This window comes from Rhincodon typus, chromosome 38 (genome assembly GCF_021869965.1).
Source record: "Rhincodon typus isolate 14 chromosome 38, sRhiTyp1.1, whole genome shotgun sequence".
Taxonomy (NCBI): Eukaryota; Metazoa; Chordata; class Chondrichthyes; order Orectolobiformes; family Rhincodontidae; genus Rhincodon; species Rhincodon typus.
The window spans coordinates 13260233-13279506 of record NC_063369.1 but is presented as its reverse complement, the minus strand read 5'-3'; the positions used below and the strand labels follow the sequence as shown (position 1 = coordinate 13279506).

The 19274-nt window shown below is 41.3% G+C and overlaps 1 protein-coding gene across 1 annotated transcript in view; it reads right to left on the bottom strand.

The window, feature by feature from the left end:
• LOC109916061 (adhesion G protein-coupled receptor E2-like) overlaps positions 1–18862 on the bottom strand; it is a 44836-nt gene extending 25974 nt beyond the window's left edge. Inside the window, exons 1-9 of the mRNA XM_048617939.1 lie at positions 18745–18862; positions 14998–15090; positions 13959–14114; positions 10820–10912; positions 9074–9226; positions 5281–5373; positions 3457–3515; positions 1943–2044; positions 147–324 (exon numbers count right to left, since the gene is read on the bottom strand). Of these exons, the coding sequence (XP_048473896.1) occupies positions 147–324; positions 1943–2044; positions 3457–3515; positions 5281–5373; positions 9074–9226; positions 10820–10912; positions 13959–14114; positions 14998–15090; positions 18745–18778 (961 nt within the window). The 5' untranslated portion in view covers positions 18779–18862. The remainder of the gene's footprint in view (positions 1–146; positions 325–1942; positions 2045–3456; positions 3516–5280; positions 5374–9073; positions 9227–10819; positions 10913–13958; positions 14115–14997; positions 15091–18744) is intronic.
• Between the last annotated feature and the right edge of the window lie 412 nt (positions 18863–19274).

Below are 19274 nucleotides of genomic sequence, written 5' to 3'. Positions count from 1 at the left end.
TTCATTGAATCCCAGTGATTGAAAAATGATTGAGGAGTGTTTTGTCAATAACTTCCACACTATGTGTATTGCATAGAAGGTCAGTATCAGCCACACACACTTGCCTCAAGAAAATATATCAAATAAAATATGTCTGCTGAATGTACCGATATTTTCAGTTGATACAATTCTCCTTCCTTGATCAGGTAAATCTAGACTGGCAACTATTGCAGTGTTTTCCACTGATTTCAGGAATATAGAAGCCAAATAAAACCGTTCTTCATTTTCCAAGTTCTCCCATAAGGAGTCATTCCTTAGTAGTTCACTTGCAATGGAAAGAATTTTCTGTGGAAGACAAGATATTTTAATTATTTCACCATTAACATTAAATAAAAAAAAGCATTTTTATTAAAAAAAAGCTTAATGATGTTCCAACCACAAACTCTGTTCTTTAGCCATCAATTCCATTTCCCTTGCCCTGGCCACTGCCTCAGACTGAACTGACTTTTCATAGGCTCAATGCTATTCGAATAAGGCTGAACTCCCAACCTCATACTGGCTCCATCAATAGCCCCTCTTGCCTCATACCAGGCATAACCTTTGCAAGTTCCACCGGCATGTCCCTCACCTTCCACACTCTGTAAACGTGAAATTCTGCAATGTTCTGCTGCTTGCCTGTTGAGTTACAACTCACTAATTGCCACAGTCAGCTCTTTCTCGATTTGAGGATAGCATCTACTCAGTACAGCCAGTTTCTAAAATGGTCTTTGTGTCTCCGTACAGGCCAATTTTCAGCCTGCAGACTTTTGAGCATGTGGTGCATGCTGTTCTTAGGGTAGTATCCAGAATGCAGGATTTGCTTTGTTTTCTTTCCTTCCTTGCTACCACTCTGCCTCATTATTAAGATATCATGAATTCAAAAGCATGATGCAGCTTTTTGGACTGGTTGTCAGCATTTTGAAAGATTGGTAGCCAGTGTGTCCCTGTCATTAATCTCAATGCAGCTGTGGCAAACAGAAAACTTCAGAGAAGTTATTTTTGTCCTCCTGTGGAACACTGGCCATGTGACAGAACAGGAACCGGAAAGGGAGAGAGACAATCATTGTTTTGCAGGAGTGTTGCCTGGACACTTGTGGAGCTTGCTTCATGAGGGACACCAGTGTTTGTTCAGCAACCCTCTCTTTCAGTCTGGGGAATGTGGTAGAAGCACTGCGGTGGAATTTCTCATGTGCTGCTAATACATTATACAAGTCTCTCTGCAATAATAGAATGTGGTGACAACTGCTCTGTAGGACTTTAGTTGACTTATGGAGGTCTTTGTTGTCAAACACTCTCTCCCATAGCTTGTAGCAGGCTGACTTGCTGCGCAGATTTGGTGTTGGAGCTCCTCACCAATAATGGTCTTTTGAGAGAGGCAACTGAGAGTTAAGGGAAACAACTTTTTCGATTCATTCACAGGAGGTTAGTATAGCTGGCCAGACCAATATTTTTTCCATTCCTTAAGAAAGGTAACATATTTCAGAGTCTCACCTTGAACATGTATGGGACATAGATTATTTGGCAGAGTAGGTGTGGACATGAGCTTTATATTGTCAATATCGTACGACAGGTTGAGTGACTTGCAAATCCAGTGCAGAAACTGCACCCAGCTGCAACTGCAAATTGTGACCACAGCTCCATTTTTCACCATCACCACTCTGCGCTCTGACCTACATGGGCTTCTGCTCCTTGTCTTCAAATTGCTTCATGCCCTCACCCACCTTATTCCTTATCTATGAAATCTTGTTTAGTTTTAAAATGCACTAACATCTTACACTCCTTCCGTTTAAGTCTTTTTTCTATCCCCTGCTCCTTTACTCCCTCATTATGCAGCCATGCCTTCAGACATGTAGACCAAGTTCTGGAAACTCCCAGGGCTGAATTATCAATTTCATCCTGTGAAGTGCTATCTGATGTGACTAACCTGAAATATAGGCTCACCATTCCGAGCCTGACACTGCTCATTCACGAGAACAACAATCGAATTAACCTCAGAACAATATTTGTGGAATGTATACCAGGGAGTCTGTGAGAAGGAAGAAAACAAAGCTTGAACATCTTTAGGAGCAGAGAGTGAATCTCAGTCCGCTATGAATTATTAATTCGCAAAATCTTCAGGGGTCAGCAGAGGTTTACAGGGCTCAAACATGTGCACACAAAGAAATCACATGAATAACATATCATAAATACTATCATATAACTTATCATTATCAAACATACGTGAATGCTCTGTGTATTTATTATCAAACATACGTGAATGCTCTGTGTATACATAAATAGCACATGCTCACCTATGGATACAGGCATTGAGGTGTGAGACTTAATTCTGGAGCAGAGAAGAGGAAAGATTCCCTTGTAGCCAGTTAGTTCTGAACCTAGACTTAGAATGGGTGGAACTGGTCTTCATCAATAGTGCAAAACATGGAGCAGACTCTTGTTACAGCATTGGGTGTCTCACCAGTTGGCTGGTGAACGAGCAAGCAACCAGCAATGCCTCTTTGTGGGAAGGCTGTCGAACCCCATGTCAATCGGGCACTGACAAGACCAATGCCTGGGTCCCCCCTGGAATCATGGCCCCGGGGTGAAAGTTCATTCTAGGTGAGAGCTGCCAACCAGAGGCCAACAGCTTTGTGCCCAGCACCCACAATGAGGGGGCAGTAATTGCTGGCAAAAGTGCACCCACAAGAGTCCAGAATAGTGGACATACCAGGCCATTCTTTACCGCTGAAGGCTGTTAAGGCTGGGTTGTTAAGTATATTTAAGGCTGTGATAGACAGATTTTTAATCAGGAAGCCGATCTATGATTATGAGGAAAAGGCAAGAAAGTGAAGCTGAGGATTATCAGATCAGCCATAATCTCATTAAATGGCAGAGTAGATTTGGTAGGCTAAATGGCCTACTTCTGCTCCTACGTTTTATGGTCCAATGAACATGCTAAGTAATATTGTTGGAGAGGAAGAGATTCATGGGCTGGAGGTTGCAAGGAGAGAAGCGGGCAGAATGGTTCATAGTAAGTGCAGGAGGCGTCTCTTGACCTGGCACTAAGTGCCTTTGACTATGGGGCCCCTCCTATCCCATTGAGGTGACAAGCTGCCTCTTCAGTTTGACCTGTTATGCACACTCAATGGCAATAGCCAGAGGCCATGGGATGATGAGGTTCTTCATTAGTGGGGTGGGTAACTCAACCCGGGACCTCCCAGTCAGAACTTAATCCGGATGGAGGCAGGGTCAGCCATGCTCCCATTCTATCACATTAAATGTTTCATACCTTCAAACTCACCACCAATCAGATTCCATGCTTTGACAGAAGACAGCTCCATTTTACACTTTCCCATAATAGTAAAGAAATACTAATAGCCCATTTTGCTTCATTGATGAAAACCAAATTCGCTCAGGGCAAAGCACAGAATAGCAATGTAATGTGGTGTGGTAACATACCTGAATCTGCTGGTCCCAGTGAATGAAACTGCACTGTGATATGTTAAATTGATTCTGATCTATGAAGACATTTAAACATGAAATTCAAGAGTTACAAAAGCAAATGGAAATCATGTATATATTCACATTTACTCATTCACAGGTGTGGATGATGAAGGAAAGGCCAACATTTATTGCCATTCCCAGGTTGTCTTAAGTAAAAAAAAAAATCATGTGCATTTATATAGTGCCTTTCATGACCACAGTACTTTGCAAAATGCTTAATGGACAATAAAGTCCTTGTAAATTGCAATCACTGTTTCAGCAAATGCAGCAGCAAGTTTGCACACAATGTAATAATGCCAGTGGTGCAAACAGGCTGGCTTAATGTCTGACTGGGGTTGGAGATGGAGGAAATGGAGCTTGGAGTGGCAATCAAAAACAGAATAATGTATGCAGGGCTTCATGACTTGTGTGTAAAAATGATCTAATTGAATGGTGAGTTCAGGTGTGTATTTATTTCTCTGTGCTGCTGGAGTCAAGTAAGAATTGTGTTGTCACGAATTAGGCGCACGTACTAGAATCTTGGGATGTAAAGTGCAAAATATGTGTGGTGAAACCCTATTAATCAAAATCGCATTAATCAAAGACTACCTGTACAGCAGATCCTTGGCTCCTTGACTTCCGACTTCCCAATATTTAATTGGAGATTATTGCTCATCTCGTACTGGAAGCCCAATTAGAAGACTGATAAGTCAGCAACAACAGAGGAGTCAAAGTGTTAAGAGAGTTGTGGTGAGGTAGAGTAGGGTGTCATCAGTGTATTTATGGAAACAGATACTATGCTTTGGAATGATGTTGGCAAGGTGCAATATGAGAAATAGGAGGGGTTGAGGGCAGATTTTTGGGGGATACCAAAGGTAACAGTGTAGCAGAAAGCAGGAGAGATTGTTGCAAAGAAACCGAAAGAACTGCGGATACTGTAAATCAGAAGCTAAAATAGAAATTGCTGGAAACACTCAGCAGGTCTGGCAGCATTTCTGGGAAGAAATCAGAATTAAATTTCTGAGGAAGGGTCACTCAACTCGAAACATTAACTCTGATTTCTCTGCGCAGATGCTGTCAGACCTGCTTAGCTTTTCTAACATTTTGTTTTTGCTGCAGGGGAATCTCTGACTACGATGAGAGAGATACTGAATGGAACAAGGTAAGAACAGGCCCCACCAAACAACGGTGAGGGGTTTGAGGAGGCTGGCACTGTCAACTGCATCAAAGACTGTGCATAGGTCAAGAGGTTCGAAGATGGAAAGTTTATTTTTGTCATGGTTACAAAAGACATCACTTTGTTAAGAACTGATTTGGTCATATGACAGAGAATAAATCTGTCTGAAGTGATTCGAACATGTCACTGCTTGAGAGGCACAGGATGCATACAAAAGCATATTTGTAAATGGAAACTTTGGGGGCACAGGTTTGGGTTCCACTAATGATTTGTGAGGATAGGTCTCATGAGAGTGGGCAGGATTTAGTGATGAATCGAAAGCAGAGTTTTGGACCAATTCGATTTCAGATATAACAGAGGTTAGGAAGTTCTCAAGAAGTTGGGTCTGGAGGTGAGATAGTCATGAATGATGCCACTGCAGAGTAGGTTGATGCTTCAGAAATAGAAGCAGACGGTCTGGTTGATGGATAACAAAGGGAGCTGTAAAACGCGACACTCAGCCACAGCTTCACCAGAGAAAAAAATACATCATTTGACCTGGTTCAGTGTGTCTGAGTATCAACCTAAATTTCACATGGCACTTTCCTTTAACATAATAAAAACTTAATTAATTTTGTTTTTACCAATGCAGGTGTTGTTATCACAACTGTAGCTTCCAGGTTTATTTGTGCAGACTTGCTCAGAACCACATGGATTTTGAAGACACTCGTCAACGTCTAAAATCAAATTAAACATATGAGTGTTTGTCTAAGTCTCTCCCACATCACAGTCACATTAATAAGTACGCAAATCAAGCCCCTTTCAGATCCAAAATACCTGTGATAGGGAAAAATCAACAGTGCAGATAATGCTCTGGTAACAAACTAGGTGCTATCACAGTGCTGCTCAATATCGACAACAACTTAAACTGTATTGTGCCTTTAACACAATTGGAAACAATTCAAGATGTTTACAGGGCCATTACAAAACACACTGTAACACCAAAATACGTAAGTAGATATTAAGTCAGATGAACAAAACTTAAATATTTGACCAAGCTTTTAAGGAGTAGCTCAAAGGAGGAAAGCAAGGTAGAGAAGCAGAGATGTTTAGGGAGAGAATTCCAGAGTTTGGGAGCATGACAACTCACACCACTAATGAAACGATGAAAATTGGGGGTGCTCATCAGACCAGAATTAGAAAAGCACAGATATCTGAGAGAGTTGTGAGGTTGGAAGAGACAACAGGGACAGGGAAAGGTGATGTCTGAAGGAATTTGAATACAGGGATGAGCATTTTAAAATCCAGATGTTGTTTGACCAGGATTCAATGTAGATCAGTGAGCAGGTATTAGGGACTTGTTGTGAATTAAGACACAAGCGGCAGAGTTTTGGGTGACACCACGTTTACAGAAAATAAGGAGTGTGTTGGAATAGTTGTGTCTAGGGAAACAAATACATAGAGGTGGGTTTCAAGTACAAATGGGTTAAGACAGGGAGAAGTTGGATGATATTAGGGAGGTGGAAAACAATTAGTCTCAGTAATAGTAAGAATATAAGGTCAGAACCTCTACAAACGTTAACTAGAACTCAGCAGTGACATCCTCACTGCTAGGTTAGAAGACTGTGGTTTCAAAATTCTCCTTCAGGAATTTGAGCTGATAATTCAGGCTGACACTCTAGTGCAATCATGACGGAATGCTGTACTATCACCTGCGCAGTCTTTGGGAGATGTTAAATTTAGACTCCATCTCATGTGGATGCAAAACAGTCCATGGCACCATTTTGAAGATCAGGCAAATACTGGCTAACCTTTAGCCCTCAACTGATATCACTATAAAAAATTAACCAATTATCAAGGAGCATAGCTTGAATATCTACATGGATTTCTATGGGAATGTGTGTTTTGAATAATGTGGTTTTATTTAACACAGTGATTTTCAGGAATGTAACTGCTATTGTGTTAGCATACTGTTGTGTTATTGTAACTATTACATTGTGTTGTGGTAGCACTATCTGTACTTCCTCAAAATGGATGAATACAGCCAGTGAAGTGTAATTGAAGTGTGATGCACACAGGAATCAATTTGCATTCAGCAAACTCCCACAAACAGCAATCCATATGGTTTGCTGTATGCAAATTGATTCCTGTGTGCACCACACTTCAATTACACTTCACTGGCTGTAAACATCCATTTTGAGGAAGTACAGATAGTGCTACCATAACACAATATAATAGTTACAATAACACAACAGTATGCTAACACAATAGCAGTTACATTCCTGAAAATCACCACGTTAAATAAAACCACATTATTCAAAACACTCATTCCCATAGAAATCCATGTAAATATTCAAGCTATGTTCCTTGAATGTCAAACAAGTACTGAACATAAGCTCATGCTTAATATGAAACATCCAAATGGACAAGAAAATATGCAGATATATTATCTTTTGATGTTTCTTGCCTCATGTTTATCTGGTGGTGCAAAGCTGTGGACACTTTTTTAAAAAATTATTAGATAACATCTAAAACCAGCTGAAAGGACAGCAACATACCCAGGAATGGTGAGTTCTGGTGTGCATATATTTCTCTGTGCTGCTGGAGTCAAGTAAGGACTGCATCATCACGAATTAGGCGCACATATTGGAATCTTGGGATGTAAAGTGCAAATTATGTGTAGCAAAACCCCATTAATCAAAACTGCACTAATCAAGGACCACCTGTACAGCAGATCCGTGGCTCCACACAAACAAGACAAAATATAAGCAGTATAGGCCAACTGGATCAAGCAGCCTATACCTATGCTGTGAATTCTGCTTAAAGCCCAACAGAGCTGCTGCTGATTCTCGCAGAATGTTCTTCTGAGTTGGCAGCAGTTTTGCAATGTGTACTGAAGTGCCACTGGTACAATGAGCAACACTGACATCTACTCAGTCCTTTAAAGTTAAACATTCTCCACAATAAGATTCCCATAATCTTGCAGAATTGTGATTCAACCAATCTATTCCAGATCTGGCCAAAATATTAAAGGGTCAAGTTCTTAAACAGTTAAGTCTGGACAGATCAATCAGTATGGAAGCAATTATTTAGGAATAAAGGAACTGACATAGACCATTCAGCCTCTCAAGAAAGTTCTGTCATGCAATTAGCCCATGTGTGATCTGTATCCAACTTTGTCAACCAAAACTGGTTCCACAATTCTTCAGTACTCTTCATGAACAATAATCTATCCATCTCAGTTTGGAAATTTTTAATTAATCCTCATCCATAACTGCTTTTTAAGGGACAGAGTTCCAGACTTTCACTGCATTTTGTTTGGCTTCTGACCGCATATTCTCACTATCACTAGACTAACCATTTCCCACCTCCCTAATATAATCCAACTTGCTTCATAGCATCTCCCTCGAACAGCCTAGCTCAATTTTGACATTGTTCTGAAATTTTCCCTGGGAAAAAATAAATTCTCTCTATCGACCTGTACTCATCTTAAGATCATTTTTATACACAAGTCATGAAGCTCTGTATGCATTATTCTGGTTTTGAAGGACTAAAGATGTCAATGCTGAAGGTGAATCTTCGATTAACCCAGGAACACAAGCCTGGACTATGTAACTTACCCTCATAATTTAACTCTTTTACCTTCAGTATCAATCTGATGAACCTAGACTACATCCCCTCCAAAGGCAATATAGCTTGCCTGAAAGTGCAGTGTGTAGAGCTGAATACAAGACTCCAGAGGGGTCTATCCTACATCGTGTGCTGTTGTACCATATCTCCAACAGCTTTGAATCTTAGCTGTCTTGAGATTAATTCCAACATTCCATTAACCTCTTCTAACTACCCAAAGTTTACATAACCTTCATAACCAACCATAACATCTGTGGACTTCTGCTGGCCAGCCATTTTCCAGCATTGTGCCTCAAAGTGAAGCTATGTGAGTTGTCTTTATGCCAATGGTTTCCATCACCATAAGGACCTGTGTTTTTTTTAAATTAAAAACACATGTTCCTGATGAATTGTTTTTAAAGAAACTAAAGGGTTGAAATTGAGATTGCAGTGAGCTCCACAGGACAAAACATAAGAAACAGGGGCAGGAGTAGGTCATACACCACATCAAGTCCACTCAAGAACATTGTGACTGAAGTTCTACATCAACTCCATTTTCCCTCACTACCTTCATACTCACTAACTCTCTTCTTGTCCAACAATCCATCTATCACAGTCTTGAACCTACCCAATGATTGAGCACCTGCAGCCCCTGGGGAAAAGAATTCCAAAGATTCACAGCCCTTGGAGTGAAAAGATTTCTCCTCATCTCGGTCCAAAATGGTCAACCCCTTCATCCTGGGATTATGACAATCTGCACTCTATCACAAAATATTTTTGACAGTTTTCATTTCTTAGGTATATAGAATTCATAATTGTCCTACTTACCTATGCACCTTTGTGAACTTGCATCCATCTGTGCTTTAATTGATTGAAACACTTGCCTACATTTACAATAGAGATAATTAGGGGCATCAAAACATCGTCTATTTATCGTACACCAGTTAATCTTAACATCATCTTGCAGATCACAAGCCCACTCTGAAACAAAAAAGGAAAACTAATGTTACAAAGAATCTTTTCATCTTTTGACGAATTGAAGCACACACAGAGATTATTTTTAATCTGGGTTTAAATATTGGGATTAACTATCAGTAACTTCTATTGATCCCAGTTACTGAACAATGCAGTAACTCAGATAGGCCACCCACATGAACACCAAAGCAACCAAAACAGGTCAGAAACTGGGTATTTTGTGATGTGGAGCTCACCTCCTGATTCGATAATGCCTCTGTAACCACCCAGAGTGGAAAGGACTATGCTCCACTTGGTAAATTTTTCATCAGGTGGTTGAGGTATGTTTTGCTATATATGACCAACTCCACCACATGGCAGTGACACCAAATCATTGCTGTCAATGCCATTTTCTTTGATACTGCTCTCCAATGCTTGCTGTGTTTGTTGCTGTCCGCAGCTGTAGGGCGTATGTCAAAGCCTTAAAGAGAATGCAGAGGAGACTTACTGGAATGGTGTCATGGGCTGAGGGAGTCATGTGCATGGACAAATGAGAGAAATTGGAATTATTTTCCTTAAATAGACAACTTTTCACACATTGAGTTTGAATGATCTGGAACATGCTGCTGAATGTAAGATGGAAGCTGACGCAACAGCAACTTCAAAAAGGAACTCAATGAATACTTTCAATACTGGCTGAAGTCTTGTCCAGGACAACATTCATCCCTCAATTAATGCCACAACAGATAATCTGATCATTATCAAATTTCTGCTTGTGGGAGTCTGTTGTGCACAAATGGGCCATCATGTTTCCTGCATCGCAGCCCTTTTAAGTGTTCATTGGTTAGAATGCTTTTTGGACCTTCTTGAGGTTGCTACATAGATGTCACATACAAACAAGGGCCAGGAGTAGACCATTTGCTTCTTCAAGTCTACTCTGCCATTTAATAAGATGAAGCTGATCTATTTGAAGAATTCTCATTTTCTAGGAGTTTATGCTAATATTCATTGCTCAATGACTCTTTTTAGAAGCCTTTCCTGGAGCAGAAGCCAGTGTGTATCCTGCATTTAATATCTACCGATCAGAAGAAAGTTGCCAACCATCCACGAATGCCGTGGAGTTTTCAGGAAATAAGAATTATTCTCCACACCTCTGCACATGACCCAGAGTAAAATTGAGTAGGCAATAAAAACAAAGGTATTTTGTCATTTTCTTTGAATGGATGCATTTATTGGTTGCAAACAATGTTTGCTAGCAACATCAGCATTTATTGCTCATCCCTAACTTCCCTTGGGAAACTGATGGTGGCGCACTGCTTTCTCATACCCCTGTTAGCTTTGGAATCACAAAGGGCACTGCATGTATTTTTTTCTCTCAAGGACATATGTAAGTCACGTGTTTTTTGTGAAAGATGGTGTAATGATTGCCCTTGCTGAAATTAGTATTTTTCTTAAATTCCAGCGTTATATAATTGCTAGGATTTGAATCCCTGCCCATAAATCATGGGTCTGGATTACTAATCCAGCACCATAACCACAGTGGTATTTGACATCCACACCACAGTCGGCCATTTTAAGAAGGGCAGAAAGACAGAAGACGCATCATTGACAATAACTCACCAAAGCAGAACATTCTCCTCTCAAAATAGTATCCAGGTGGACAAAATTTAGAGTTCAAGACCATCGTATTGTTGATGTAACGCTGGTCAATCTCTGCAGAAAAAATCAAATACTTGAAAGTAGTCCTTTGATATAACTGTTTTGCTGAAAAGAGGATTTTGTGGAGAGAAAATAAATGTTTGGAACCTTTGCTTTTTTTGGGGTGAAGAGTTGCATGTGGCCTTGAGGGTCAAGCTCACACTACCTGCACAGCAACACCCAGCAAGACATTCTGGTCTTCTGGCGGACTAAGTGTACTTTGACAAGAGAGGATGTGCATTGGGCCCTGCAAGTGTGACATTCAGATTTTTGGTGTTCTATTTGGTTTTACAGCTGCTTATTTTCTTCATGGCGAACATGATCCTGGTGACCAGGACTTCTGTCCCTTGTAAAAAAAAGCAAACAGGGTTTGCAAAATGCCAGTCAGATTTCCCCATGCTATTTCTGTCCTCACTGCTTGACCAAAGCCGCTTTGTCTCTCCTGCAGACAGAGAGTAAAAGGTGCAAGTCTGGAATATCCATTTTAAAACCTGTGTGACAGGATCCTCTGCTGCGCAGTTATTTCTTTGGCTTCAAAAGCTCAATTGACGATTTAAAAGTTCAGCAAGTGGTCTTTCAATAGTATCACCTCTCATTATTCCAAACTTGAATGGTCACGGGTCCAACCTTTCCTCATAAGCTACCTCTGCATCCCACAAATCAGCTGAGTGAACCTTCTCTGAACTGATTCTAATGCAATTAGGTTTTGTAGTGATTGGAACCAGGTTTTTCTTATTGACTATGAGATGCTTGCTTGCAGTTATTAACCTCGGCCAAATAGAGAGTGCTGGCTGAAAACATAAATAGATGATTCAGAGTCCCCTGACTTGAGGGACTAATTCTGTGCTGGCTTGCCATAGCCAGTGTACTGTGTACATGTAAATAAATGATAACTTGGTGGTGGGATATCTGCTTTCTGTGCAGTTGTCTCAGTGGAAACGGGAGAAAACCATATGTGTCTGAAGAACATTCACTCGCAACAGTCATTTTGGAATTGGGTAAGCATTTCTGGCATCATGCCTTTATTTGGGAAGCTTGACTCATTCGATCCTGCCATCGAAGATTGGGCCCAGTATGACATTGGGGCACTTGAAAAGCAATCAGTAATCCTTCTGACTGCTTGCAAACCTACAACATTTTCAGCTATTAATGGCTTAACTTTCCCAGAGGCACCAGTTATTAAAACCTTCCAAGAGATGATGGATTTGGTTAAGGAATATTACAACCCCAAACCTCTAGTTCTGAGGGGCTATCAGTTTTATGTGGCTGTTAGAGAACCGGGGAAATCCGTATTGCGATTTTTGACAAAGTTACCATGACTGGCAGACGCATGTGATTTTGGATTAACCCTGAATGAGATGCTGAGAGACTACTAGGTATGTGGGATTAATGATGTAACCAGGCAAAAGAACTTACTAGCTGAAGCCCAACTGGACTTCAAACAAGCATTGCACCTGGCTTCATCATTAGAAAATGCAGCATGGAGCATGGGAGCTACAGGGCCTCCCAATAGAAGTGGACATCCTCACCTGCCCAACGGAGTTTGGGGAACACAACTCGAGTGTAGGCAATCGCAGGGCATATCCTGAGCAGAAGTACCCTAGACCAAGCCACAGCAAAACCCCACAACAAAGCTGAGCCTTGGCCAAATGGCTAAAACGTTCTTCAGGATCTGGGCCGGGAAGCCATTGTAGTTGTTGCCAGTATGCAGACTCGAGATGGCATAGGTGTCCTACAAGGCCTGACTTGAGTAAGAAAACTCGTAGGCTGATATTCAAGAGAATGCATGGAAATGGCCCTGCATGGGTACGAGGTGAGGTCGATGCGAGGTCGGGTCCAGTGACACACAAAGTTTGGGTAGGTGAGGCGGTCTTGAACAAACATATGGATCACCTAAAGCTGCTACCTCACAAAGGAGGCAGGAGCAAAACATATCTCAGAACAGCCAGATGGCCTGTCAGAAACCTTGGATTCTCCTCCTCGGCCTGGTGTCAAGGAAACCTGAGTCCGAGGTGGATGCAGCCTCGAAACTATTACCACCGGAAGAAGAAGAGGAAATTGTACCGAGATGCTCCAGACACAGGAGACAACTACGGTCCAGCATGCACTGCCCGTGTCCAAGTCAGAGGAACCAGACTGGGCGTAAGCTACCAGAGGAAGACCAGGTCTACATCCCCGGACCTGGGGGCTGAGATAAGTAGTGATTTGAACCAGATGGATCTTATTGACTTCAAGATCTTTGATTGGGGTTGGTCACCTGGGCCAATCATGAAGCCCTGGCTGATAGATATAAACATGGGGTTCACAGAATCCCGAATTGAGGGACTGACTCTGAGCTGGCTGGCCACAGCCAGTGTACTGTGGACATATAAATAAATGGTAACCTGGTGACGGGATACTGGCCTTTGTACAGTTATTTCAGGTCCTTTTACAAATAAGGAGGCAAAATCTTGTGCACAGTACTCCAGATGTGATCTCACCAAAACAGTATACAACTAGAGCAAAACATCCCTATTTTTCCATTCCATTTCTCTTGCAATTGTGTTAAAGGCTCTATATAAATATAAGCAGTTGTTGTCAGGGATAGTATTGGGGCATGAAAAGGTTGTTGCTGTATCCTTCTGTTTCAGTCCTTTGTTTCATGTCCCTCTCTCTTTTCCCATTCATTGCAGACATATGAACGAACAACTACCTGAATTAGGAACAGAAGTAGGACAATCAGCCATTCAAGCTTGTACCAACATTTGATAAAATCCTGGCTGATCTGATCGTAGCCTCAAATTCGCTTTCCTGTCCAGTCCCATAACTTCCGACTCCCTTGTCTACCATAGATTTCTCTTAACTCAGTCTTTTAAAAATGCTCAGTTACTCGACCTACAGGGGAAACTGAGCTGAAGTGCAACATTGTTAGCAACTCTTCTGGCCAACACTCACTCTGACTAAACCCCCAACTCACTCTCCCTCTTTCAAAGTGCTCAAGAAAGATCACAAACAGTATGGATTCATTCTGAAACATTTTACAATTAGCACAGAGGTATAACACGTGATTCCTTCCTATTACCTCTGCAGCTTGGTGACAAACTGGAAAGTTCTGCTAAAAAGGAATTTTCTCCTTTGACACATTGGCAGTGCAAACCCACAGGTACATCTTGACACGCTACAGCCCCTGAACAGTCTTTGATTTGAATGACTCGATCCATATCACAGTGGTCATAATCTGAAATGTAAGCAGGTTTTAGAACAACATTTTAATTACAGCAATTAAGATATTCAAATAGAAGCCAGTGAATATTTTTTCTTTGGAGTTTGGAGATAGAAGGGGTTAGGATATTGAAGGGAGCTGGGAGATATTATTTTAAGCTGGCATCAATTGCTAAACTGTATAAACCTTTCACAATTCCTGGGAATTACAGAACAGGGTAAGTTGCAGGCTGATTGTTTCTGAGCCTCCTAGCCATTTTCATAACCTCTCTCACCCTGCATGGCAATCACTGGCAGAAATTTGATATCTCATGAAGGACGGTCAGACAAGTGTCTGAAAACTGCGTGAAATCCCAAACCCATAAGCTTGCAGCACAGTGACATAATCCAGTATACAGGTTCAGAAAGCATCAACGTTTGGTGTCACTAAGGTTTTACTCAGAAATCCATCTAAAGTTTAGAACAGCCAAATTCTAGCTAAGTAATTCTAGAATCTTATAGAATGACTAAAAATGCTAGGCAGAGTAATATGAGATGCCAATCTACAAGTGCAATCATTACATGGTTTTGAATTGCCTTCAAGCTAGAAGTTCTTCGGTTTATCTCTTGACTGCAGAAATTAAGCACATGGTAAGGCTAACACTCCAGTCCCTTGCTGAAGTGCTATTTCCAGGTGACTTACTTAACTGATGTCCATTCTGCTCCCTCAGGTGTGCTTAAAAACAGGTTATCTGATCATTACCTCACTGCTGTTTGTGGAAGCTTGCTGCGTTCAAATTGCCTATAACATTTCCTATATTATAACAGATGTGAAAAGCTATTTCTTTGACTGTAAACTGCTTAGGCACACCATGATTTTGTGAAGGGTGCTAGGCTTTCTTCTGTGGTTAAGGACTCACCAACACAGACCATGTTGTTTTGAAAGTAGACAGAAGGTGAGCAGTTATCACTGGAGATGATAAATTGATTCATTAACCTCCCAAAGTAGTTCACTGTAAAAAAAAAAGGAAACATTTGATTACTCAGAAATATCCCTTTTCCAGATTCTTTATGAAATAGATGTTGTTCCATTTGTTGCTTGAAGAGGATTTTTTTTGTTAATTAGGATAGTTTAATCTGTCACTGGTAACCAGTGCTGTGGTGAGTGCCTGGCACTGCTGACAGCGAAATGAACATACAGAAGAGCGCAGTAGGCAGGGAACCCCAGCCAGTTTTTTTGGGCCTGATGCCCACTGTTCTCTAGGCAGTCCTGACAACTGCATATCCCCTCACCACCAACCACATAGTTTCCTTCAGTCTCTGCAACGTGTAGAGACCTCAACTGTAAATGCAGAGTCAATGAGTAAGGCATGTAGGATAGCCAGTTTTTTGTCCTGGACTGTACAGAGATACAGAGTCATAACAAATATAATTGGTTTCGTCAAGCTCAATCCATCGTCCATCAACTACTCAATGCATTTAGTCTCACTATGGCAAAACTCCACATACATATTGCTCCATTCACAGAATCATGCAATGTTTAAGCCACAAAAAAGTCTCCTGGGTCTGTGCTGGTTTCACCAAAGAAGCAACTAATATCATTCCCCATGACGCCAATTCACCATAACCATGCAAGTTTATTTCTTTTCCAAATGTCCAATTTCCTTTTCAAAAGCCACAATTGAATCTGCCTCCACTTAAGAAGCACACAGTGCATTCCAAATCTTCACCACCACCTGTGTAAAAAAACTTTGCCTTGTGTCACCATTGCCTTAAATCAGTGCCAGCTGCCTCTCCAATGCAGCCAATAGATACAGTTTCACCTGAATCTGCTATGTCCAAACCTATCATGGTTTATCTAGCTGCACAATTTTCACATTAATGTACATGGTTACGGCTTAAGAACCCCAGCCCTTCAAGCACCATTAATGAGCCATGTTAATTGCTCAATCATCAACAGAGCACTAGAGTACTTCTCCTGGTTGAGTCTGCAATGCAACATCAACAGACACACCTCACCTGTTCTCCAAATGTACATTAATTAGTGCCTCGCTAAGTAAAGTTATTAATCAATCACTTGTCAACTGACGAACAGACCTCGAGCCTGCGTTAATCACGCAACGGCTACCAGAACCTCCACATGGACCAAATATAATTTACATAAAATAGACAAGCCCACAAACATCACATGCCTGTTTAGTATTTAGGTCATAGGTCACAAGGCAGTAATTCCATCATTTCAGGGCACAAAAGTTAAGTTGGATTATGATTGTGGAGCACAAATTCCAAATCGTATTCCATGATGGTCAACATGTTTCATTCATACCATGTCATTAACACAGTAAATTGTCCCAAGGCAATTTACAGAATTGATTTTTGTACAAAATTTGACAGTGAGCTATGCCTGGAGATTTTAGCACACGTGATCAAAAGCCTGGTCACGGAGGTCATTAATATGATAGAGATTCATAAACTGTGGGTGTAGACCCCTGAGTGGGGCTGTGAGCCAGAAGATTGGGTTCTGAACCTCTGAGCCAGCAATTGCTGGCGTGGAGCTAGGACCATGTGGTAACACCAGCCTGGCCCCCATAAATGCTCCATTTTTTTTAAAAGTTGGGGGTACGGCCGAACTTTGGGGCCTGATTCCTGCTGTGAAAAAGCCAATGAAAAGATGCGTACACCTCATGAGTAGCCCAAATCACTTCCCCTTCCCAACATCGCAACCCACCACCACTGCCATCCCGTTGCTCTCATGAGTCTCTCTCTCTCCCATCCCACAAAACAGCACTGTTTTATGAGGTCCCTAAAAGAGGATATAGAGGAATGGAGGGAATTCCAGAGCTAAATAGCTGAAAACAAGACTGCAGATCAATGAATTTAGAGATATACTACAGGCTAGAATCGGAGGAGCACAGTAACCTCCAAGGGCTGCAGAGCTAGAGGATGTTCTGAAAGGGTTTCAAGACCCTGCAGCAACTTTGTGATGATATCACATTGCTACACATCATTGAGCATAAATAGCACAGTGCAGGCAGAACTCGAACACAGTACACCAAACTCAACTGTACCACACTACATTCAAGAAAACATGATCAACATGGACAAGAATATACAAAGAAGATGGATTTAGTCCTTAGCAAATGTGACTACAAAGTCGAGCATTGTATATCAATGAACACCATGTACTGCAGTATTTAGTATTAATCTATCATTAATAGTTCTGCTTAAGCCCAAAGATGATTCATGGCTTTGCCTTCTCCTTGACCAATTTGTACTGAAATTTACAAACAAGAATAAGAAACTTGTAATTAAAGCACTGTCAAGCTGTGAGCCAAAAGCAAAGTCCCAATGTGTGAAAGGGAGTTGATGTGGAAATGCCTTCAAAGAGGTTAAAGATTTGGGTAGAATAGCTTCCCCAATCAGATCAATACTTTAGTCATCCAATTTTTACAGTGTACACCAAGTCACCCTCTCAACAGCTATTTAATTCAAGTCCTTATATTCAGTTAGGCTTAAATTTGAAACAAACTGTACCTATCCTGAGAGAGGCTCACACACACGGCACACTATGTCAGGGCAGTGTCGCCCAACCCTGTAAGACACTGCTATTCTGTCCACTAATCTGCCACAGACAATGTTTGTAAACCTTGCACATGACATGCTGGTCCAAAGTTTATCATGAGTGCAGGCCGCAATGCACCTTACAATGAATTGGGACCGGATCAATTCTGCCAATTGAGAGAGTAATATGAAGCCATCTAATCGTCAAGAAGTAATCAGATCTAATGTCTTTCAGAAGACCAGCACACTCCAAATGCTTTACACCCAGTGCAGTATTTTTGAAGTGCAGTCAATGTTGAATGTATGAAACGAACATCACGTTTTGCACACGAGCTCACAAGCAGCAATGTGAAAATGACTAAATCATTGATTTTATTTTAGTGATGTTGGCGATAGGTATGAAATGGTCCAAGATGTCAAGGAGATCTCTCTCTCTCCTCTACAAAGAGGAAAGGGGAGGCTTAGCATTGTCAAGAAACTCAGACTGTAAAGCATTCTCTTCCCTCCTGCGTCAGCCTATGTAGTGAGCTCAAGAGGAAATTTTGATACAGGTGTTCAAAGTCATGACAGGTCTGGACTGAACAGCTAAGGAGAAACTCTCCACATTGGTGAAATGATCAAGAACAAGAGGACACTCTTTTAAGGCGACTGGAAAAGAAACAAAAGTGACGTATTAGGGAAAATATTTTAATGGAGTGGGTTGTCACTGGTTAGACACATTAGTGTTAACTTGCCTGGGATAGTTAATGCAAAAAGAGCCCATTGCTCTTTCCAAAGTCCAGCAAAAGCATTAGCGTTAGGTTTCCCGGGTACCTGACAGTTGAGAGAATGGAGCCAACAGGCAATGTGCCACACAGAATGATGAGATGCTGTCTATATCAAACCCTATTGCTCCCCACCTTCCAACACAATGAAAATATGCTTTAAAAAATCAGTGAGAGGGATTCATAGGCATTTGAGAGGTTAGGATAGGGGAAGCGGCGTTGGGCAATGGGTCTAATTGGTTAGCTTTTTCAAAGAGATTATGCAGTCACCACCAACTGAATGTGTTCTGTGGAACATAATTTCTGCCTTCATGTCTCCAGCTCTAAATGCCAACCACTTACCTAAGATGAGATATGTTGAGGATAGTACTGCCATGGTTTTACAAGATGTTGTCTGTCTGGATGTGAATCTATCCCACACTTCACCTCTGTACAGCTCTGTGTCACTCGTTAGAAGTGGGAGCTCACTGATCGGAAGCTGCGTTCTTATAGACACACGACACAAGTAGGGAAATGGATTAATGCTTTCAGGGAGTTCCCAAGTCAGCTAGAAATGCTTAATCATTGCATTGGTTTGATGCTTGTTCGGTTGAAAACATGTTGAAACAAGCAGACTTAAGCAGCAGCTTAGCTGAAGGAGAGATTCCAAAGTAAATTTGTTTGACAGCCACACACAGTTACATCTGACTGAGAGACGATATTATCGGTCCACTTACCTTGTTGCCTTGATCTCACATTTCATGGATTAGAAAAAGGGTGATAATTCATGGTTCTGAACCCACACACAGCTCTGTAGAGCAATTCTGAACTTGATTATAAATTCTGCCTTTGGTTTGAGGACCAGGTTTCAATGGTTGTGACCATCGCTGCTT